Source organism: Manacus vitellinus, unplaced genomic scaffold (genome assembly GCF_001715985.3).
Source record: "Manacus vitellinus isolate BGI_N305 unplaced genomic scaffold, ASM171598v3 scaffold_14_pilon, whole genome shotgun sequence".
NCBI lineage: Eukaryota > Metazoa > Chordata > Aves > Passeriformes > Pipridae > Manacus > Manacus vitellinus.
In genome coordinates this window covers 7,871,316-7,896,408 of record NW_021939063.1, presented here as the reverse complement: position 1 = coordinate 7,896,408, position 25,093 = coordinate 7,871,316, and the positions used below count along the sequence as shown (strand labels likewise).

At 40.9% G+C, this 25,093-nt stretch overlaps 1 protein-coding gene across 1 annotated transcript in view; it reads left to right on the top strand.

Moving 5' to 3' along the window:
- PTPRG (protein tyrosine phosphatase receptor type G) overlaps positions 1-25,093 on the top strand; it is a 374,823-nt gene that overhangs the window by 179,135 nt on the left and 170,595 nt on the right. The window contains 2 exon segments of the mRNA XM_029958316.1: positions 9,986-10,165; positions 15,495-15,643. Of these exon segments, the coding sequence (XP_029814176.1) occupies positions 9,986-10,165; positions 15,495-15,643 (329 nt within the window).

The window sequence follows — 25,093 nt, the reverse complement described above, 5'->3', positions numbered from 1 at the left end:
GTTTTATTAACTTGCATCCTGCAAAAATTCAATAAAAATATACAATTTTTTCCTGTCTTTCCTCCTCATTTTTTTTTTCATGCTGTCTTTCAGAGACAGAGCTCTGGGGAAGGCTTCTTTGGTTAGTTATGAGGAACAGATGGGAATCAAGAAAAGGTACTTTCTGTTCCGTACCCACCCAAATTGGAGGTAATTAAGTTACAGTGAGGCATCATTTACGTTAGCAGTTTCTTTGGTGAGATCAAGGCTATTAAGGGTACGTGTGAGAAAAAGTAGGATTCAAGTCTGTGGTGCTTTGAGAAATAATTGGAATTGTGGGGTTTTTTAAATGCATTTGCAGCCAGCCTGGGAACAGGGTCTCTAATGGGACAGTTGAGTCTTGCACGGCTTTTTATCTCTATGGCTCTCCTCAAGTTTTGAGCAGTCCTTGCAGGTACTCTGATGAGACAGTTGAACTTCTCCCTTTATAGAGAAGGGAGTGAAATGGAGCGTGTAGCTCCTGGTGGTAGGAAGGAGACAGAGAAGCAAGATGGGAATTTGAGATTTCCTGACGTAAATGTCATGCCTTATTACTGTCACTGTCGTTCAGTGTTCATCTCTGAGCCGCTGGGCAGGCTCAGCAGCACAGGAGCTTTGATGCTTCAGCAGGGTCCCAGTCAAGCCCTCAAACCACCCATGATCTCTGGTTTAAAAGCATAAAAGGGTTCCTGAGCCCATCATGCCTTTTCTTGCAGGTTTTTTTTTGCCTCAGTCCTCCTGCAGCCTGAGGTCTCTTTCCCAGGGTTTCAGCTCAGATGCTCCCAGGCTGTTGCCCAGTTTCAGCTCTGACCCCTGTGGGGACTATCAGCTGCAGTGTGGGGTTAAGGTCACAGGCACAAAGTGGCAAGCTGCCTACTTGTCCCCCTTGCTTTTGCCTGCTTTGGGTGTTGGCAACACCCAAATTAGCACCAAGCCAAATTCAGATCCTATTCCTTCCTCTTCTATCAACAAAGTCTCCTTGAAGCCCCTCAAGCCTCCATCTGCATCAAGCAACTCTTGGGTGGGAAAGTTTCCTGTCTAATTTCTTCCTCTTGTTTGTTCAGTTTTATTTGCTCAGAGCTTTATTCATGCTGTGCTTTCTCCTTGGTGTAGCCCAGGTGGAACCATGGTTTGCATCAGTGTTACATGAGCCTGTGCTTTTTCATATGCTTAATTCCGTGAAACACTGGGCTAATTTCTTCTTTTGTCTTTGCTCTCTGGAAGAATTGGCATTTATTTTCTGTCTTATGGGGAGGTTGATCACCCTTCTGGTGTGTTAGTGCCATCTCTGGAAGATGGCTTTGGAGAAGAGAGCATGAAGCGTGGTGTTACAGAGAAGGGAGGGTTAGCCCAGGGGGCTGCATCTGTTCAAATTTGAGATGCTTCAAGTTGGGTTGCTTGTCTTACATTGTTAGGCTGTAAGCTTTTTGAGGCAGGAGCTGTTTGCTGCTCTGTACAGGGAAGAATGGAGCCCTTCTTCCTTCTGCTGTAATAGGGCACTACAGCAATAGAAGTATTCCTGCTGTCAAGGTCCATCATTATGCAGCTATTGCCTATGAAGGAAAAAAGGACAGTGAAAGAGAGAGACCCTTCCACAGAGGAAGTTGTCCTGGACATGACCTGTCCAAGACACTCGTGCCCTGTCCGAGGCACCCATTACTGGAATATATGCCTTCCTCCCACAAACACAAAGTGCTGTCACTGAGCTACTGCATTGATTCATAATACATCTTCATTCTGTAATTTCCATTAGGATTTATACTTTTTAAAATTACATTTAGGAAAAAATCTATTTTTATGTCTGTCTGTAGCCTTCATGGGGCTTTACTTAACCTAGTATAGGAATAGAAGGAAGTTAATTTACAGTGCCTTCATATAAATTAATCTCCTGTTTTTTCCTTATATTGCAAGTTATCACCTCGTTTATTATATGCAGCTCAGGGTGAGCAGTTTTAAAAAGGCCTCTGACAGTTATAAAATGAATGGTGTGAGATGTCAGATACATTTATTAAAAATGTAGAAAATTATAAAAAACAGAGGATGTAGATATACATTACCTCAATCACTTGCCACCAGCAGGCACCTTCAATACCACAATTTATCCTCCCACTCAGTGAGTTCTGCATGATAATTTCATTGATATTGTTGTGCTCTGTGCTCAATATAAATAGTTTTGAAATACTAGTTATAAAACTCAACAGGTCATTAGGCAAGTCTATCAAGAGTTTATTGTGTGAGACACCCAAACTTTCTTGCCAGCACAGCTAAACTTAGTACCATTTTCACTTTTGTGTGGTGGTAAATTATTCAGCTCACAAATGCTAAAACTTGAAATGTTTATGGAAAAAGCTTGTTTTAGTAATTACACTTACTCCATTTTATTGTGAGCTTCCTGTAGCATTAGTCTTAAGGTCCTGGCGTTTCCTGATGTTGGATATTTATCATACACTTGTGCCTCTGGCAGGTTGACAGGTACAGTGGGAACTTCATACAAGATTCATGGCAGCTTCGTACTTTTTTGAGGAACAAAATTATGATGCAGAAAGTTTGTAGATGTGCGTGTGGAGATATATATTAAAAAACACTGTGTCCATGACTGTGTAATACAGATATTAATGTATAACCGTAAGGAAATACAAAGGTTTTGAAAATATGCATTAAAAACTTCGCCAAAGGTAATTGAAGGTGAGGAAGTCTAGTTAAAGAATCCAGCAATAACTGTAGCATCCGTGGATATGAACGTTTAAGGAGAGCACACATATCACTCTGTCTTTCGGTTTAAAAGCTGCAGACATTATAGGATAGTTTATATTTAGCAGCGTGATTTAAAGCCTTTCTTTGCATCTGCCACATTTTGGCAGTGTGACAGTATCACTGACACAATCAGTACTGAAGATCAGCTTTCCTTCCACAGCCCCCCATGGCTGTGTGGTTCTGTAGGTGTGGTGGCACCGGTGCTTCTGGTGCCGCTGCTCGTGGTTGCTCAGAGGTTATCGAAATCCAAACCCTTTTTGTTCCGTCTTCCTGTGTTTTGTGTTTGTTCCAGCAACTGCTGGTTAAGATATCCCTTATCAGAGATTGTTCTTGGGGAAAATTTCTTTCAGATTTTTTGAGTTCTCAAAAAACTGTCCTTGGGTGTTCGCGGCTCTCCCGTGCCTTGCACGCACCTCTCAGACTGGGTGATGCTCAGACCTATTTGGGTCTCAGCAAGCTCTTCAGGATCTTGCTCTTGCAATTCAGTCTCATTTTTCAAGCAGTAATTGGAATTTTCTGCAAGCACGAGTGTCTCATGTTAAACAGAGTGATGACAGAGAATAATAAAATGAAAAGCCCTTCTCCCTCAGGGCAGGAAATTTTTGTTCAAAACAACACTGTGAACTCTTAACTACAGGCTCTCCTTCTCCATCCCTTTGATTTTGGTATGCCATCATTTTAGAGCAAGACAGTATAATTTCAGCAACTTTTCCCCCTAATATAATAATTCAACAACCTGGTTACTTTCTCTGCAATGGGAAGACCCCTGAAAAACGCCACTGATTTTTATCAAGGCTTTCAGGGATTTTTATGCCTTCACCTCTGCAGCCTTGTGCTAAATCACTCAGCAAGAGATATGTCATTCAAATCATTCTTTTTGGCCTTATATCTAAATGCAGTCTTTAGGCTTCATCCTATGGGATTCACTTTATTTCTTGTTCCCAGGAGGGGTCTGGAGATGAGAAGAGAGGGTAAAGGGAGGCTGATTTTTCAGCCAGTCTGGTTCTGCAGTATGTGCCTTGCCTCCTGTCAGTACTCACGTGGCTTAAACACCTTCTCCAGTGCTTTCCTGGACTTACTGATACAGCTCCTTTTTAAATGGCAAAAAGTGATGATGGATCTTATGGCATCAAGTAACAGTTTCAGGGTTTTTGTTCCTAGATAAGAGAGAAGCCCCAGAGACTGAGATTTCTGTAGGATCTTAAATTGCATTCAGTTCCATAGTGAATTTCACTGATATTTGTTTGTTTAAAGCAATCTTTTCCTGTTAGAAAATCCAACCTGCTATTGAAGTTCATTGCTTTGTAGCTGAACAAGGGCACTGCTTCCTTGCTCTTTCTCAGTGTGAAAAAAAAGGAATCAGTTTTGTTTACTGGTGGTGACATTTCTTTTCGGTGTTTCTTGAGATTTGGCTCATGATGGAGCAGTTCAAGTGTGACAGAGACTCAGAGGCAGAGATTCAGATCTGTAGTGCTCCTCAGCTAAATGCTGAGATGGTTGGGCAGGTCACAGCTGCCAGTCTGTGCAAAGGAAAGCTTTTCTGTTTATCCAGAGCCTATAAAACTTGCAGAGGTTCTTACCTGCTGTGGTCCTTTAAGTATTTAAGCTGCCCAACTAAAGCTGTGCAAGCAAAGCTTGGGACATTTTTGTTTTAAGAGGAAATATTATTTCTTTCCACCCATTCTTAATAACTGGTTGGATTTTGCCCTAAGACAAACCTGGAATTTTCCCTTTTATACTCGCTTATTCTGAATGGCACAGTACTGTCCCAGCTGAAATAGCCAGATACTTCTAGAAATTCTGTGTCAGAGGTGTCCCCGTTGGCTTTCAAGTGAGATTTGGCTTTTAAGCACTTGAATTCTTTCTGGTTTTTGTTTCTTGTGCTTTAAGCAGGAAGGCAGGCTGTGGGAGAGATAACTTGCTTGGTTGGCATCACTTACATACTTGAGCAAACACTACTGGCATCCAAGCAGATACCAAGCCACTGCTTAGCAGGCCTTTTGCCCTATTTTGGGTGAGCTGGTCTCACATCCTTCCAACCCAGGGAGAAAAGAACTTTTGCTGCTTTATATGAACCAGAGACATGCTGCCTCTGGTACAGGTCATGTCTGTGTATGAGGATAACTTCTGTCTGCGTAACTTCTGTGGGGCAGTGAGAAAAAAGTAGAGCTGGAGAGGGATCAGGGATAAAAACCTTTCTGCAGCATCCCTTTTCTTACAGCTCTTGTAAATATCTGCCTCTCACATAATCATGGATGGATTTTCTCCCATATTAAGATGATGGGATAGGATGTCCCAATGAAGTGACTGAGGTAATTTGCTTTAATTACAGAGGTGAGGGGTTTTGGTTGCTTTGCAATCATTACTACCATTTTCATTCAAAAACGAGAATTTAAGAGGCATCAAATAGAGACAAAGATTTGTCTGAGATAATATTGTTTAAAAAAACCAACCAAACAAACCAAAAACCAACAAAAAGAATGAAGAATAGAAAACTTCCAAACTGTAAACCCCTATTTTTTCGTGTCGGGTCTGGGATTTAAAGTCAGATTTTTGTGAAAACATTGAAAACAAGTGAAATTAAAAAAATCCCAGTGTTGATATTTCTGCCTCTTTCCCAGCTTGTAAATGAATGATCAAATATTACTCAGAAATTGCCTGGTTTAATTGTCTGTTAATCTCTATCTGGATATTGAGTAAAGGCAAATATGTTACACACCAGTCTGTATCAGAGTAGCTGATCCATTAATTAGAAAATTATGTAAAATCAGGGAAATGCCAGTATTTTTAATAACAGATGTTTTAAACAAAAGATTGTGGGGAAAAAATAATTTATTTTTTTTTTAAAGTGGAAGTTTTTATACACGCTTTAATTAGATTTTGTCAGAATACATTATTTTAATGGTTTTTCTTTAATGAAGACTGCTCATTGCTTTGTACAGTAAAAAGAAGGAAAAAAGTAATCTCGGATTCTATTTAAAGAGCAGACAGTGTATTAAAAACTGTTAAAGGTGCTGCAGTAATTGACAGAAAGATTTTGCATGAGAAAAGAATCTAGGAAGCATCAGGTAATTTCAGGCAAGGCTGAGTGATAATATCTCTGGCCTTAAGTGTTGTTTGAAGCTTTGTGTGTCAGACACCACAGTGTTGCTGAGGTCCCTGACCCCAGCTCTGCTTTCATGCCTTGGAAGCCAGTGGCCCTTTTGTCCCTGATTTAAGCTGAGGTGTAAGGTCACGTCCTCAGGCACCTGGCTGCAACCCAGAGGGTGCTCATGGAGTGTCCAGAGATGCTCTGTCCTTGTACCAGCCCAAGGCAGGAACAGAGCAAGTGTCCTGTGACTCTGCGGAGTGGGAGTGGTGAAAAAATGCCCTGCAGGGTTGGGAGAGAGTGGTCTCCTCTTCAATGCTTGGAGGGATCACTGAGGCTGTATTCCCTTTCCTTACTGCTTTCCTCAGCCCCCAGGCCTGTCCCATCACTCAGGAGTTCTTCAGTCACCATCTCCTCTTGCTGCCATGAGCTGGGGGATGAATACATCCCTCCTTCCCCAGTGTGGGCACTTCATTGTTGGACCCAAGCCTGTGGTTTCCTGGAGGCAGGACGCTGACTTCAATATCTGAAAATGCCAAATGTTATCAGTTATTATTCTCTTTCTGTACTGCTCCCACATCAAATACTCCATCTCCAGGACTTGGTGTCTCCTGGACCGGGGCTGTCTGATGTTTGCTTGCAGGTTGTCCCACTACTTCAGTGGAAATGTGTATTATTTATTAACACAGGTGAGGGCTCTTACCTTGTTTGGGCTTTTGGAAACCAAATTATTTATCAGACTTAAAAGGCCAGCTCAAATTCATTCAAAATTTTATTTGGTTCAAGCCACCATGCTTACTGTTGGAAAAATGAAATACAAATAATTCACAAGTTCCTCTGTTTCAGATGGGTAAATGTCACACACAGAATTAGGGGATATTTTTTTTTTTTACTAGGTTTAAGTGAAACAGAGTCTTTATTTAGTGTCATGTTTTTATTTAAAAGCATTTATTTAAAGTTCTAAAAAACAAAGAATTCAATAAAGCAAGACAGGTGTAACTGCAAATGATTAATGATATAATTCTCGGTACTTTATAAAGTGTCTAACGCTGAAGAGATTTATACAGTGCAGAATGGCAATTGTGCTTTGATGGAAGGAATAGGTAATCAATATCTGCAAGCTTGGAAAAAGTGTTCTATTTCCTCCTCTAATGATATAGGGGTTTTTTGCAAAGCAAGGATGTCTGGAGCATGAGACACTTGGAAGAAGAATTAATTTGAAGTCTGTAGTGGAAGATCAGTTTCAATTAAAACTGCACTTGAATGTCCATGAAAAGGAGCAGGCAGTTAGCCCTGAACCTTCTGATGACTACCAAGGAATAAATGAATCCCACTGCACTGTTCTTGATTACATTTTATAGGTTGTTGAGCTTTTTTTTTCTGGGTAGGGGATATAATTTAGTTTGGTTTAAAACTCAAAAGTTTTCTTGTGGCCTCCCCATCCTACCTTTGCCTTTTTGTGCTCATTGTTAAAGCTGGGTTGGCCCCAATTCTGCGCTGCTGGGAAGGGAGATGTTGGGGTCGTGGCCTCTATTTCTGTCTAGATTTGCTGCCATAATGGTGTAGGTCATATTGCATGTACTAATTTACATATCAAAAACTTCTGAAAGAAATTAATGGCAAACCTTTTCGTTTATAAGATCCTGTGCTGATTTTAACTAGCAGGCCTTGAACCTCTAAGTCGGAGCTTAGCCTTCTGACCGTAATTTGGGATGTCAGGACTTGGAGTCACAGCACCAGCACTGAGTTGGGGTTTTGAATTGCTGAGAGCATTTAATTGCATTAGATTTTTTTTCTTTAATAATTCAGCACCGGTTTGGAAACATTTTATGCACGGAAACTAATACTGTGACGTGAAGAAAGCAGATACTGCTAGACTTTTCTTTGGTAAATTATAGATTTATAAGCAAGTGAAGCTACTGTATTTATAGGAAGAGATTTATTGCTATGAAATAAATTCAAGCAAGTCAAGTTAATTAAAAAAAAGCAGACAATGTTTTTTTAAAATGACACAAAGCTATATAAGCCTTCAAAGGTCTGTGAGAAACTATTTTTCAGCAAAAGTCAGTCCAGGTATCTAAGTCACTTGAGGTTTTAATTCAACATGGTGGTTTGTTTGTTTACCCTTATGGCTTATTTTATTCATTTTGACAAGGAAGTTGTCACTGCAAATAGGTTGAGAGCTGGCTATACTTAAAATAAATAAGTAAATGAAAAATTATGGCAAGATGCACGGAAGGAGCCCTACAGTTCCTGTTAAAATAAATCCGCCGACTCAAAAAAAAAAAAGTTCCCATTGACACAGAATACTTAAAAAAGAAAAATCTGAGTTTGCAGCTCCTTTTGAATGCACAGCTGAAACCACTGAGATAGCCTCTGTGAGCAGAGTGCTTTTGAAAAGCTCACCCCTTTTTTATAACAAAGCCAAAACACAAGAGCTGGCAGATTTGATTATGTGTAGTGCTAAACATTTTAAAGCAAATTCCCAAATTTCATAGGGTAAGATGCAAGGTTGTATGAAAAGTAAATCTGAATTTCCAATTAATTCACTGTAAACCAATTACTAAGAGCATCTTGATTTGGGAAAAATACCAGTATTTCAGCAGAACGCTTTTGGTTTCCCCCACATAAGATTTTTAATAATTCTTTTCTCCTTGGTTGTGGTACATTGGGAAATTAACTGGAAGTGGCTTTTGCTGACAATACAAGTTGAACCACGAGATAAATGAAACTGGTTTTTAACCTGGGCAGATGATGTAAATGATTTTTAAAGGATGTTACAGTTTTGACTAATTGTACTTGAAAGTAAAACACTTTCTTCTTGTCACTTGGGGACCAGACAGCATTTGTGTGTGATGAGTACAGCACAAAATCTCGCTATTGATTAAGTGTCCTGCATTCGCTCATGATTGCGTTTTGCAACCAGACAGATTAAAACCCAGGGTCCAGAGAAACTGGCCTTCACAACTGCTGGGTTTGGATGGCACTAATTGAATTTACATGTGCTTCTCAGATGCAAGGCTAATAAATGCACATTGATGCATCATTTACTGCTGTCTGCCTATCGAACAGACCTGCTGACTGTGTAGTTCAGAGGTTCGATACAGGTGTGACATCAGGGGTCTCAGGAGAGCAGGGTTCAACTTGGTTTTGGTAGTTGAGCTTCGGCAAATTGTTTCCCTTCTCAGCCATCAATTTCCAGCTGGAAAGCACTTTAAGAACTGTGAGCAACAAGTGCTTTACAAGAACTCTGTGCTGTTATTTCAGGAGCTTAAAATGCTGTTTGCACTCATGGGAAGATAATCTCTTAGTCTCTGTAAATACAATTTAAAGTTGGGGAGGAAGGTCATAAGAAAAATTTGAAATTTGTAGGAGATTCTCCTAAGTGTGCTGCTGAGTATTGTAGTGCATCTGGAGCTGGTATGTGGTGTGGATGGCAAGGTCTTTGTCTCAAACCTTTTTTTTTCCATATTATTTTAATTGACTGTTCATCGAAACCAGAAAAGTCATGTAAGAATAGCAGCAAAAGAAAGTTAATGTCTTCCTGACAGGAAGTCCCCTTTAGTTCCTCCATCCAGAGTAATTTTTTTCCTTTGTTGTTTTCTTTAAATTTACTAATCTACATTTAGTTTAATTCTTTCTTTTTATCTTTTCTGGCTTCAAAACCTCTAAAAGAAATGCGATCATTCATAAAGATCATATTATTTAAGTGGAGCATTGCACAAACACAAGTTAATGGATAGCGCCTACATTATTTGTCCACTGTGAAAAGGTAAACTATAGAGTAATATATTAGGGCTGAAGCTTTAGGGGAGTTCCTGTAGCACCATGCTAATTGATAACACTTGCACAAGAGGAGCTTGGGAACTGCAGATAGTTTTATAGAATAGTAATTTTTAAAAAAGGCCGTTGTTCATTAGTGCCAGAGGCAAAGTTGGAGCACGGCACAAAGCCAGTGGATTTCAATCTCCTCATAAGTTTACACGTCTTAACCTCTTTCACACGAGAGACGCGTAACTGTGGTGGAGTTACCTGGGGAGTTCACGTGCTTCATCCTCACACTTAAGAGTTACCCAGCACTGTTGAGCCGCTGGAATGTTAATTGGCATTGGTATTTTTTAACAGGTACCTATGGCCCCGAGCACTGGGTTACTTCCAGCGAGAAGTGTGGAGGGTCTCACCAGTCTCCCATAGACATCGTAGACCATCTGGCCCACGTTGGAGATGAGTATCAAGAACTGCAGCTTGATGGTTTTGACAATGAGTCTTCAAACAAGACTTGGATGAAAAACACAGGGAAAACGGGTATGTTCTCTTCTACTCGTCTCCATAACCTGCCTGCAGTCAATTAAAAATTCAAGCCATGTTCCACCCTCCTCCTTTTTCATCGTTCTGTTGTTTGGGTTTTGTGGCTCTCTTTTTTTTTTTTTTATATAATTTTCCAGTAGGAGCCACCTACCTCTGCCTCTGCATTCTGTGCAGAACTAGTTCTGCAGATTGATTTTAAGGGGGCTTTTTTTAAGGTGGTTTTTTATTGCTTTTTTTTGTTCTCAGTATAAACTAATTCTCCTGGTAGTCAGTTGTTCCTCAGAATAAAAGGCGGTATAAGAGTTTCAAGGTGTAACCTTGAATTATCAGCTTTGGGAGGCTGTAACATCTAATCCAAAAGAATGCTGAAATGCAGGACTCGGGAGGAAGAAAAGGGGAAGTCTTAGAAATTGGAAGATTTTAGAGAAGAAAGAGCAATAACTGCTCAGAGTAGAGGAGGCTTATTAATGTGTTTCTGATATGATTATAGCACAGTATTCTTCACTGAACTGAATTCTTTTCTGCTCTGTCTGTTCTGCCTTTTAGAGAAAAAAGAACAGGCATGAGTACTGCTTATTTTTACCAAAACAGTTCACCGAAAGGTCAAGGTTGATTTATATGCAAAACCACATGCATTTGATTACTCTTTAATTCTAAAAATGTAAAAAGCAGAAATTACAAGGCCACCCTCTTCATTTGACAAGGTCAAATATTTTTAGGGAATTGGATTAAACCACTAATTAATTCAATTTTATTTATTGGAAGTATATTTTTATCTTTATTAACATCTGACATGCATCTCTATAATGCTTTTCTGTACTGTGTCCATAGCCAGAGGTCTGCTAGCAAAATCCAGGGCATGTACCTGCTCAGGCAGTTTGCAGCATGACCCTGAATACACCCATGGCTTCCAGGGGATTTTGGATCTGAGCCACGACCTGGAGTACAGCAAATGCTTCAGATCCAGCTCCAGTGGTTCAGGATCTTAGCAGAAGCTGAGAGTTATTGCCCCTCAGATGAAATGGAGTGGCAGGCTGTGATCCTGTTTTCTTTCACTGCAAAGCAAATCCAGTTAACATAAACCACCACCAAGCATAGCTGGGGGTTTTGATGCATTACTGAGGGGGTTTTTTTCCAGCTTTACTAAGAAATGCTCCTGTGTGCTTTGAAATCCTGACTTTTTTGCCCTTTGTAGCAACATGAGGTTCAGGCAAGGTTGAATGCTATGGAAATTTGGTGCTTAGTTAATCTATTCTTGGTATGAACCCTGCCCTTATGGTCACAGAGGCTGTTTGTGGTAATCAGCAATAAATGTAATTAGAAATACCATGAGAAAGTGATGGTTCTATTCTTCAAAGAAAGGTGCTAATGCTATACTGTACATGTAATAGTAACATTGCTGCACATATAGTGGGAAACCATGTTAGAATCATAGAGTCATTTAGGTTGGGAAAGACCTCTGAAATCATTGAGTCCTGTTGTTAACCCAGCACTGCCAAGCCCACCACTAAACCATGTCCCAAGTGCCACATTTACCAATCCTTTAAATACCTGCAGGGATGGTGAATCCACTGCTTCCCTGGGCAGCCTGTTCCAGGACTTGACAACCATATTGATGAAGAAATTTTTCCTGATATGTAATCTAAACCTCCCCTGGCCCAACTTGAGGTCATTTCCTCTTGTCCTATTGCTTGTTACCTGGGAGAAGAGTCTGACCATCACCTGGCTAAGACCTCCTTTCGTGTAGTTGTAGGGGGCAATAAAGTCCTTTCTGAGCCTCCTTTTCTGCAGGCTAAAGACCTTCAGCTCCCTCAGCCTCTCCTCATCAAACTGTGTTCCAGACCCTTCAGCAGCTTTGTTGCCCTTCTCTGGACACACTCCAGCACCTCTATGTCCTTCTTGCACTGAGGGGCCCAAAAGTGAACACAGGATTTGAGGTGTGACCTCACCAGCACTGAGTACAAGGGGACAGTCACTGCCCTGGTCCTGCTGGCCACACTAGTGCTGATACAAGCCAGAACCTTGTTCTGTTGAACTGAAACGTGCCAGCACATTTTCCAGTCTCCACACGGTTGGCAGTGAAAGCTGAACCTTCAGTCTTCTCTGCTGGGTGATTTTAGCACTGCTGCTATATTTGATTTCCTCACCCATTGGGGTATGGATTTTTGCTGACAAGTTATTGCTTCTCAGAGCAACAGTAACTGTCACTTTTCTTGGTAACTTACGGCCTTTTCCTGGTAATGTGAAGACTCTTTTTGCCTTGCTGTCAGCCCCGGTTTCTTCTGCTGAGCTCCTGACTCCTCCCTTGTTTTATCAAGTCCCATTCCTTTTCTTGGTTTTTTGACCTTCTGAAGAAAGTTGCCTGGGATTAGTTTTTAAGGGGGTAAGTGGTAGAGCAGCAAACCAAGTAGGATGTTTTGGCTTGTGAGTAGAAGATAGAGGCAGGCTGTGCCATAAATTGTGACACATTTTGGCAGCAGAGTCTTGGAGCAGATGGCCACATGAGACCTTCGTATTGCAGACTGGCAGAGACAGTAAACTAAATAACTGTTTAAGCAATGGTGATGGATGTAGAGGGCATTTCTCTGCAATTAATGACTGGTTAAAAGAGACAGGGGTCCCAGGCAAAGCCAAAGGCCCTTAACCTTAACGCTCGTTAACTGGCAGGAAATGTGTTACTTAGGTTATTGTTATTGCTATAGGACCTAGTCATTTTTTTTTTAGAATAGAACAATGAGTTATTTTTATGCTCTGAAATGTTAAAAGGTAAAGAGGTTATTGCTGTTTAGATTTGTTCTACTTTCTTCTGTGTCCCCTCCCCCCCTGCCCCGTATCAGGTAAAGGGCAGACAATATATGGAAAACAGCGTTTCATTCAGAAAATGGAAATGGATTTGTTAGCCCCTGTCTCAACTAGAAATGCTTTTGTGTACAATTACATTGGCAAAGGCACTAATGTGTGTTTGATTTCATCACTATAGTATCTGACCATAGTATTAAGTGATAAAGATCACTTGGAAAGTATGCACACATTTCGTGGTTATGTTTGCATTAGTTGCTTTCATTTGGGTCACGTTATAATTAAGTGTCAGCTAGTGTCAGCCAGGCCTGAGGTTGACAAGGCTTCTTTAAACCCAACCTGCCCCATGGAAGAGCACCCATGGGAGCAGTACCTCTGCCAGCATTACACACATATTGCCACTTTGCCCCTTTTAGGTCATTGAGAACTTCTAAAAACTTCTTCTGCTTAAAGAAACTGGGTTATGCAGTATTTTAAATTAGTGGGCTTTGGGGGTTGATTCCTTCCACTCTGTAGAAATTCTTGGATAAAAGTAGTGGCTCCCAAAGCCCAGTAAGGTGATGCTTTTTTATTCCAGTCCTGAATACTAGAGGTCACTCTTACTGGCAGTAAGAGGATGCTGCTAAGCTGGGAAGGTGATGGGAACACATGTTGTACAGCTCAGCAGTGTAAGAAATACTGTAAAATGAACAATTAGATGAACATTTCAGATTGTACATCCTCCTAATTATCCTTTTAATTATTCATCTAAAACAAGTAAAATGACCCCTGACAGAGCCATAAATTATTTAGAAACTATCAAATATTTATTAGATGCAACTGAATCTCCACAGAGGTTGTTAACAGATGCATGCGAATCTGCTTTCCTGTATTCCGCATCTTCTACAATTTTATCTATGGAATGCATAATTGAATGAGATTTTCACTATTAAAGTACTGCTGAACCCATTGAGAATTTTTTAAGGGAGGTAGAGAGCAGTGGTGCTTCCAGTCACGTTTCACAGAATTGGTGTAAGAAGAGAGTGACTGCCAGTAGTACCGTGGCTGACACAGGCACTACCCCATAGCCAGGACTGCATCACATACTTTCCCACGAAAACACTTGGATGCAAAGGAATTGTCAAAAGAAGCAGAAATGATGGAAGAAAATAGTCAGGAGATTTCACTGGCGCTATTTAGATGCATCTGAACATCTCATTCAATTTAACATTTACATAGTTTTGACATAAACAGTTTAAAGTTGAACTGTGTGGAAAAATGTCACTGTCTCTCCTCATGGGAGGGCAAAAAGCCTGGCCTACAGCAGAGCCTGCACTGAGTCACCAATAGAGGAGTAACTTCTATTTCACAAGTAGCTTTTTTTGTTGTTGTTTTTTTTTCCAGCAGAAATAAATTCCTCTGTCTTAAATAATAAAATTGGATTTATATTAATGTTTCCATTTCAATGACACAATTGGCTTGAGACCACAGAGAAACCTCTGTGGGTTTTGCTGTTTCCATTAAAAAAAAATCCCTAAACCAACCCCAGATCTTTAAACACAGGATTCTAGACACAGCAAGCAGTAGTCTGCAGTGGCTTTTACAGAAACAAAATTCTAATTTTAGTTCTGTTTTTAAGCAACAGTTTGTGAGGGATGAGAAGAAAGGATTTTGTAGGGAGGAATTTTTGGGAATTGTGTGTATTAAAAATAAGAGATGCTGAAAAGACAGGTGATCCTGTAGTGAGAGTAGTGGACAGGAACTTTTTGAAAGCTGGAGTCAGTTCTTGGTTGGACCACAGACCTCCCCTGTAACAGGTACCAGCTCCCTCCATATGATTTTGCCCTCTATTTGGACCTACAGCTTTTATTGTTACATAAAATACAAAGGCTTTTGGGAGTGAAAAGCAAATACAAAGAGGATCCTTTTGACCCTTATTGAATCACGTAATAATAATGTCAGAGTTACTGTAATAAAACCAAGTTCTCATGGAGGATGTCTCATGAGTGAGTCTCAAAAATATTATTGTCACTCTCCCCATTTTACAGAGGGGGGGCAGGGAGGGTAAGGAAAGCACCCGCCTTGTCCAGCAGTAGAGGTGGGATGGGGCACAGAGGTCCCCACCAACAAAATAAAGGAAATCCAAGAACAGAGGACCTGTTCTTTTCCTAACTCGTGATCTGCAGACCCTCTGTGGTTTATAAGGGCAGGGACCATGGTCAGCCGTTACTTTCTGGAACCACATTAAACAGGTTTTGATGGAGTTTGCCATTTAAATTTTAATCAAAGTCCAATAAGGAGGGCAAAAAGTCCTTGAGAAATACAGGCTTCGGGATTTTCTGTGGTCTGCGTAACTTCATAATCACTTCCATAATTAGCCAGCATTAGTTGTAGACTTTTTTTTTTGAGCCAATCTCTGTAAAGCAGAAAATGATGACCCGACATTTTGCTTGCATTAGAAAAAGTATTCTGATATAATGAGCAAAAACCATAAATGCTTCAGAAAAACTGTGCTAAGAGTTTTCCCCTCATTGTTCTGTGTGTGCAGTTGCTATCCTGCTGAAGGACGATTATTTTGTCAGTGGTGCCGGGTTACCAGGAAGATTCAAGGCAGAGAAAGTGGAGTTTCACTGGGGTCAGAGCAACGGATCAGCTGGCTCTGAGCACAGCATCAACGGCAAGAGGTTCCCCGTTGAGGTGAGTGGAAAGACGTGCGCTTCTGTTCTCAGAGAAAACAAAACCAGAACGTGTTGCTGTAGTTTGAGGCGACAGTGAAATAGGGCAATGCTTCTTTCAGTGAACATATCACTTTGCAGCCCCTTCCGGCCCTCGGAGCACTCTATCTATCATCTCTCATGTGCTTTTGCAGTGTTAGCTCCGAACTCTGCTTTGCAGACATTGCCAGCTCTCGTGTCCCATGGGTTAAGTTGCAAACAGCCACTTTTCTCATTTCTCGCATAAGCTTTCCATGTGTGGGAGGATCTCCTTACAAATATCCTCAAAGTGACCTCATTGTCCTCCAGACCTTTCCTTTCCCACGATGCTTACAAACAAATAGCGGCGGTTTGGGAGCCATCGTGCCGAGACCGATGCTTGTCATCGGAATTACTTCCTTGCACAAACTCATGGCACCTCTCTCTACCTGGATTCAGGTGCCACCCCTTGCCTTGCACTAACAGGATCTCTACATAGATCCGTGCAATCAGCTCTGTGTTTGCTCTGGCTGTGCTGGAGCCAGCTGGACCTGTGCCAGCCCCAGCCCGACGGCCGCCCAGCGATCCCAGCAGGGCACTGTGCCACGGCGGGAGCGAGGAACCGCTGCGGGCACTGTGCCCTGGGAACGGCGCCGTGTTGGGAGCACAGGGCCAGGTGACTGTCTGCAGCTGGCTGCAGGGACAGGCCTTCAGATGTCCCAGAGAGTCCCAGGCCACGGGCTGCTGGGGAGCCTGATGCGGTTGGGTCTTGGCTTGTGACAGATGGTCCCAAGTGGCTCTGTTGTCAGTGCAGTGTTTTCTGTGTCAACAGAGCCTGTTGATACTTTTGACTCAATAGTCAAGGTTTTGCATGGTGCGGTAAAGCAGATGTTATCTGGTGTCACCTTTGCCTGTCAGTAAGCAGATACGCACTGTCTGAGAGTGGCATTTCAGAATGCGCGTGCCCAGAAAGCTCACGCGTGGGCAGAAATGGTCATCTTGGGAGCTGGGTCTGGCAAGAACTTGATTCAGCCCCCAGCATGCTAGAATTCATCACACTGGCTAAAGCCAATCACATATTTCAGGAGGTGGAAAGGGGCTTCTAGAGCTCAAAGGGAGGTTGTAATAGACTCTGGTGCATGACCAGAACCTCTGGTTTTCACCTACCTGCTCAAACTGCCCCATCACACAAGAATTAGAAACCATTTTTTTGTCTCCCAGTTGTGTACCTGTATGTTGACTTTCTGGGAGACAGAGATATTATCTTCTTTTTACTGAGCTTTTCAAACATCATCTCCTTGATGTAGCTGTGATTTCTCAGAAGGGGCTACCCCGAGAACATGGAGCAAAGGGCCAATCATTGTCATGCTGCCCGATCTGTCTCAGTTGGCAATACTGGTACTTGTAAACCTCAGGAAGGTGCACTCAGAAAGTCTACAGAGCCAGTCAACTCCTCTTCTGAAATTTCAAGGGTGGAGGTAGTGAAGAAGCCTGGACCTTCTTGTTTGTGTCAGAATTCACAAACCCTTTCTTATGATGCCAAGGCTATTTGGTGCTGGCTTGATAAATGGATTACTTTGGAAAGAAGCAAATTCCTAAGAAATAATTTTCCTATGGCTTAAGTATTCTTAATTTTCTTTTCAGTTAGTCAGAATTCTAATTTTTTCTGCTTTAAAATTGAGGGTGAAAAACAAAGGAAACTGCCTTGACTTCCTTTGAGAAGTTATGTCACTTGTTTATGAATGCTGTGCAAAATAAATTGCTGTATCAGATAGGTTTAGTGTTAATCCTAATAAGGAAAATATAGTTTTCCAAAAGATTTGTGTTTGTTGCAATGACATGGTCCTCTGTCCTCTGGCCTTCCTTGGTATGATGACATCAGCAGAATTCCTACAGCCATTCCTTTGCTTTTTTGCAAAGGAAGAACAAATTTCCAAACCAAGACTTTCCCAGTTGTGATCCTATTTACCTCCTACACAAGAATTCTAAATTTCAATCATGTGCTGAAAAGGATTTCCCTGGGTGGATTTTGAAGGATCCAGTAGGTCTAAGGTGATGAAACTGAGTCTTTGTTGCCAATGCATACAAAACCAGTTCTCAGAGTTGGCATTACACCTCTCAAACAGTAACTGTACATGTATATATGGTGAAGCTTTTAATTTGTAGTGCAGCTTGCAACTGTCTGATGCAATCCTAATTGCCTGATGCTGGGAGGTCTGTGCCAAAAATACTGTGCTTCATTTGAGAAGTGACGTTTCTAGGAAGACTGTAGAAAGGATAAACCAAAATTCTATCCTGCAGAAATCAAAGCCCAAATCATTCTGTTTATTCTGAGCCCATGGGCATAGGTAAAGCTTTAAAGTAGCATGCAGGTATTGGCATTCCATGTCTGCAGCAGTTACAGTGGTGATGCAGCTGAAAGGAAACATTTTCTATGTCTAATCGTGCAACCAGATGTGGACTATGCAAAACCCATTAGTTCCAAAGCACATCCCAAGGGAACACAAATAGATCAGCTTCATCCATAGACTGAGCTCTGCGCGCATTAAGTTTAGAAGTTTTTTCCTCTGGAAAACAAAGTGCTTGCTGGTAGTCTTTCTTCTTGAAGAGGATGCAGAAACTAATTAGAAATGTCAGATATAATACAGAGCATTATTGTTTGACCATGTTGTTTGGTTTTTATTATTGCAGTTAATGTGTCAGATGGTAAGGCTGTCTACGTTAATTGGTTTCCTTCATTGAAGCCCATCTGGATCATATTTTTTTTGTGATTTATATGTTAAATTAGTTGGTAAGATATATAAGAACATCCTTGTGTTTCCTGTTTTAAAGGCATGTTGGATCAAAGGCGTATTATCTTGCAGTACTTTTATGCATATGTAGCATATTGTGATTCCTTTTTAAACCATAGTATATGTAATGGTATTCTTTCATTAGAGGTCTTGATTGCTTATTTATTGATTAGATTTTCCTTAGTGATACTTGAGCCTTATGAAGCCATTACAAGCCTAGCTGTCTCTGAAGTAGCATTCGTGTCCCTGTGCTTCAAACTTCCACCTGCTAGGATCCAGATTGATGCCAGCCCTGCTCAGTGCTGGCAAGAAGTTTCTTTTTCCCTCTTTCTTGCCATTTTAGCATCAACATCTGGTTGAGGCCAGGAACTAGTGCTGTGATGCTGAAGATTAAAGTGATACCATTAGTGTATTGCTGTGTGAGTGGAGTGTGAATCCTAATGAGGACGTGGGCTCCATGCCAGTTTAGAAAAAGTCTGACTCCTTTTTTTTTTTTTTCCGAGTTAAGAAAAGTTTTTAATGTTGCATTCTCTAAATTTTAATGAATTGCTGACTCCTTTGCATTTTGTTATTGTTCTTCTCTGCTATAATTATTCAGGTTTTTCTTTTTCTTTCTGAAGCCGCAGCAGAATAAATGAGCATGCAAAGGCTAGAAAACCATTTAAGTGGCTAAGTGACAAAGTTAAAATAAAGAAGATGAGCTTCCCTCAGGCCAGGAGAGAACCCAGGTTCCCCTCATTAGAGCCAAGAGGAGTAATTGCAGCACTTTAATCTCCCGTGTCACCGCACTGGTTACCAGCCCTGGCTGCACGAGGTCCGTGCGAGCTCCCTGCTCCGAGGGAAGCCCAACACTTAACATTTCACAGCAGCCGAGGAGCTGACGTGGCACTGCTGTGCTGTGCTGGTGGAGTGCAGTCCCACCATCCCAGCAGAACCATGGTTTTATTTTTTGTAATTCTTTTTTAGCTGCTTCATACTAATTTTTATGCAAAATGCTGATTATTTCTGTGAAGAGCAGAAATCAGAAGAGTGATTTTAATCATGGCTGTGTTAATTTGATGTGAGCTTGGTTGTTTATGAGCGTTCCCTTTAATGGTGCTAATTGTCAGTTATAATGTGAACACCATTATACAGTACTATACAGTAATTTATTTAGTAAATGAGGATCTTATTCCAAGGACCATACTCCAATATGCCATAAAGACCTCATCCCTTTACTCTAACATGAACAAACTTGCATTGTCTAGGCCAAATTCCTTGTAGGAACATCAACTTGGCTTTCTGAAAGAGCAATGTGATTTCATAGCCACAAGTACCAACATGCATGTTTTTGAGAATATCAAGTTCTTTTCCATTTTAAAAAAAAAGTATCCAAAAAAAACCCCCAACAGAAAACCGCACGAGCCATCCCAGCAGAAAATTAAGAGCTGACACCCTTTTATGTCAATTAACAAGCTTTTACATTATGTTGACAGATTCATTTTACTTAATTATTATTACAAAACAATCATTTGCATTAACAATTCTTTCTGTTCTTCAAGTGTGTTTCTCAGAAGACTTTCCAGGTTCTAATGGTGTCTTTGTTCTTGCTACTTCTTTGATTTTCTTCCTTTTCTCTTTGAATCTACATACTAACTTCGGTGTGGTCTAGATCTACGGTTAGTTGCTGTAATTGGAATGCTCAGGTAACCTTGCCAAAGTTTATTGCTGTGTGCTATCCTACCTCTCACTGTATCACTGAATTCTGATGTTTTACATTATCACAGGCAGATGACAATCAGTGTCATTAATGTAGAAGAAATGTGTGGTATTCAGTGCACAAAAACCTCTACTACAGGGAATAAGCTGAGACTAGTCACTGTTTGGTTTTGGGTTTTTTTTATTATTTTATCCTGAATATTAAGACTTTCTATCACACCTGGAATCACCTATAGAATATGTTCAACCCTCTGTCTACCTGTGAATGGAAGGGGATATTTACTTCTTAATGTTAGAAATGGGACCATTTCTGTTATGTAGTTTTACTGTTGGTGCAGTTGTGAGTCTGTTTAGATTTGCACACACTTTATGACATTAAATGAACATATCACAGGATCTTCTCTTGGTATATAGGAGAGAACCAACACCCTGTGTTGCAGCTGAGTTTATTATTTTTGGCATCCAGCACATCTAGTAATTGTAATTTTGCAAAGATCTCTGGTGTTGACTTCACATACAGTAAAGACTGATTGTGCAACAGAGAGCCAGCATTGGTTTAATTTACTTATATTTTGTTTACCTGTTGCTCTTCAAATTTCCTTACCTCTATCTGGCAGGATGAAGCAAAGTAGAGGTCAATAAATGATAGAGGGACCTAAAGAGGACCATTGGGAATATATCACAGTGGGAGACTATGACTGTCTAAAGTAATTTTACTGTAATAATTCTCTCAAAGGACTTATAAGGGGATACTTAGAACTCCAGGTGACTTTGATGGGAGATGGGCTGATCTCTGAGTGAGGATTTAGCTCAATACTCCTGCTGTCTGTGCTGTGGAGTGTCCAGGGAATTTAGCATGCTCTGCTTATTCCATCTGCATTTCTTACAACACCCTTGACTTAATCATTCAGACAAGGAAATGACTTGGGCATTTTCACATTTAATTATTTTATTTTTCCTTGAAAATGGCACTTAGTATGTTTTTTTTTTGTTTTCTTACAGTCTTCTGTCTCCCCTTTTCCCACGGTCTTTAGAGGTCCAGATAGCCATAAAGTACTGAAAACATGCAGTATGCTAAAAAACCAAATCTATATCTCTGTCTTATCTCCAGTAAAGTAAGATTTTACTCCAGGAGTCTCTAGCCTTTACTCCTTTTTGCTCTTCACTGCTTTTAAATGTTGTTCAGGATTCTTGTTGTCAAGAAATCAGTGTGTCATAATTTTATAAACATAAAATGGGTGGATATATTGAACACATGGCTGAGTTTCCATCGTGTTTCACTGTGAGTAGTGCAAGTTAAACATCATCTTATCACTATCTGGTTTACTGTTTTATTTTCCTTAGTGTAGCTAGTACACTGTCTCCTCACAGTTGTCTTTAGTGCCTCCTATATACTGACAGGAGAATCAGTTGAGACTTTAATTAATGACTTTATTGTAATCAAGGTTCCATTTTAGTGCAGAATGCTCCATCTTGTAGTAGTGAAATATTTAGTCTCCATCTGGCTGATCTTTTCTGTGTATGTCCCATGATAATTAAGAAGAAACAGGAGAGGATGGTCTGAAATTAAATATGTTTAGTGGAGGGTTTAGTGCATCTTGGGACCATTCATGTAGAGACCCAGACAAAATTTAGGGATGTAAAAGCAGTTTGGTTTTATGGCTGCATCTTCCTTCTGCCTGTCAGGCCCCAGTGATTTCTAGAGCAAGTTGCAAATGTTAAAATGCATCCAGAGTTTTATTTTGAAGTAATGGTCCAGTAGCATGAACCAGATACAGCTCTTTTCATGTTGGCTGGGAATGTCCTGCTTTCCCCAAAGGATTTCCACTGACTTGTTGAAAAGGTCAGAGGCAGTAGCACTACACTGCAATTATAGTGTGTTAATGATGAACTAAGAGTTGTACATTCTTCTTAACATAAATCCCTGATTTTCTACATGATTAATTGGAATCTGGAAAGACTGACAAGGAGAAGGAGGATCAGATGGGGTGAAAATAAGAGATAAGAGGCTGACATCCAGCTCTTGTTGTAAGGGAGAATTATTTTGAATAGGAGAAAAAAATCAATACAAAGGTTGGAGAATTTGACAGAGTTGTAAGAGCTACTTTAATGAAAGGTAGCAGATTCAATAGGATTGTTACTTGAAATGTGGGATTGTCTGAGTTAGAAAAATGGGACTGTCTCTCCCCAGCTGTAAAGGTGAGCTCTGTGTGCTGAGTTTCCTGGGTCCTTAGACCACTGGATTTCCTGGCATTTGCTTCTGGGCACTCAGTGTGACAAAAAAGGAAGAAATATGTGTGTGAACTTGCTAAATTCTGTTCTTCTAGAATAGTTACTTGAGTATGGGAGGAGAAGGAAGAGGACAGCAGGTGGTAGCTATTTCTGCTGCTTCAGCATGTTAGGTAGCTGCCATAGACTGTCTAGCAGGATCCTGCAAGGAAAAGTGTTTCACTGCGAGGAGGTGACTTTGTTTGGCCCTAGCTGTAAGGAACAGCCTAGAACTTTGATAGACTTAAAGGGCCTTCTAGCAGGATCTCTTCTCTGACATGTTCATGTCAGCCTCCTCTCCCCAGCAGTGATGGTGAGAGGTGAGCACAGGTAGGGAGGCTGTGCATGGAGGCTTTCTAAGCTGGGTTAGAGGTGAGGACTCAGCTGAACCTCAGCATCCCTCTTTGCAAATACATCTTGGACAGAAGCACCATGTAATTTAGTATGGGGAGATATGAGGGCTTCACTAATGCTGTGAAAAAGCTTGCTCCTGCAGCTATTAAAGGGCTGATGGATTGCTCTCCGTGGAAATGACTCCCTGTGTGAGGCTGAGGTGGCTGAGTTATCTAGAGCTGCTCACAGCTTTTGAAGTTTGGGAGCTTAGACACCAGAAGGCAGATTTTCAGAGTCCAGTGCACAGCCATGAAGCATGTGAGGCTTACAGGGTGGTGAGCAGGTCCCTCGAGTGTCTCTGGACTGTGGGCTCTGAGCACGGGGTGTTTGCACTACACACTGTGCCAGGTTGGCTCCACACAAGGGTCCTGGGATGTTGGTTAGAAGCACGTGAAGCTTGATAAGTGCTCAGCACTGCCCCTTTCTGTTGGGCTAGTCTAATAGTCCAGGGACTTTGAGATGTCTTCCCCTGGAGATGTGTTACCCCAATAAGCCCACTGGAAATAACAAAGAGAGATAATATTGGGGGGCATGAAAAGAAACATTGCACAAATGTGTTAAGAAGCAATAATGTTTCCTTGGCACAAAAAAAGATCAAAACAAATATGGTTAATATGGTTAATGGGCTGGTTGGTAGTTGTTGGCCAGTATTTCCCATGGAAGTCATTTCACTGAGGCTCAAACAATGGGAATAGATTTCACCAATGTTAATCATGATTTAAGGCAGCAAGCAGGAAATTATTTAAATTGTCTATTATACTGGTACTTTACTGATTGCATTTTAGTTCTTTAGGGTTTTTGTTTGTTTTTTTATTTACTGAAGAATTCTAAACAGTTGCTATAATTTTGTGCCAAGAGAATAAATTACGTCAGACATGTTTTTCACAGTGAGAAAACTCAGTACATTTATTCAGAACTTTGTTTCATTTTATCTTATGTTAAAGAACTGCATTCTAAGGGTTGATGACCAAAAGGGAAGGGAAGGGAAGACACATCTTGCTGTCTGGGTATTTGTGTGTCCAAAAAAGGTTTTCATTAGAACTGATTTTATAATGTGGGTCACCAAAAGGCTTTTTAATTCTAAAGGAAGGCAAGCTGGGACTGTACATTCACTGGGACTGTGATGATCAGTAATATCATATTTACCTTCTTGCCCTCCCACCTGAATTGCTCTGATGTTTCTTATATTGAGTTTAAAAGCTTTTTGGGAAAAGGAATGTGTCTTTGCTGGGTTTGTGCAGCACCTGCCCCAGTGGCATTCCTGCTCTAGGATGCAGCAATGCTGCTGCTGCTGTAACCACAGGTTTTGCAGGGATGGATTGCCTTTTTTTTTTTTCTATGATGAAGCTTCACGTGATGTAAGAGATCAGGCAGCAATATGAGCGTAGTCCTTGTTATTTCCCCAGTTCATAGGCATTGTATTTCCAGACAGGATGGGAAGGTTAACTGAAGTTGAAAAAGGATCTAAAACGCAGCAAGAGTTTACTGCCTGGTAGAAATGAAATAACAATCAAGTGGTTGAAAACAAGAGAAAAACATACGTGTTTGCTCATGCTTTGAGGCTCTCGTCTTTCTGTAGAGATAAAACAATTTGGGGGAAATAGTTGTATACCTGAATACGTGTCCTCTTGCTTTCTATTTTGCTACATGGCTTAATAAGAAAAATTCTATATTCCCAAAATAGTTGGGCTTTTCAGCACATTCCTCGAAAGCCCAATAATGCCTATCACTATCCTGTCTGGTCTGGCTGTCTACAGAGGGGGCTTTCCTTTATCCTCTGGCTTCAGAGAGGAGGCAAAGAGGGCTCATATTTCCCGGAAATGCCTGCAGCTGCCTCCAGTGCTCACTGCCCAGGCAGGAAAACCTTTGTTAGCATATCCTACAAAGAGAGTGTGGCTATTGTTGGCCATTGACCATTCAGGAGGGTTTTTTTGTAAAACATAGCTCCTGATCTACATGTGTGTAAGAAATACAGATTCAGGCTTGCCACCGGAGTTAGAAATAGCATTACCAGCTGGGAAAGAGCTTTTTCTCCCTGCAGTGGGCTAACAGTTTGTTAATAGTTTATTCAAGCACAGAAAATGGCACCTGGTCTGCCAAAAGAACATTAGTTTCTCCAGAGGGGACTGTTAATTGTCCAGGAAAAGAAGACAGAGTATCTCCCTAATAAGTTAAGGGTGAATCAATATTCTCTGGGATTGGGGGCAAATCTGACTTTTTAACAGACTCTCAGGCCCTATGTAAAGGGGGGAGAAGCAAACTTGCTCACCTTGAGTGGCGAATGTAATTTGAGAATAAAACAC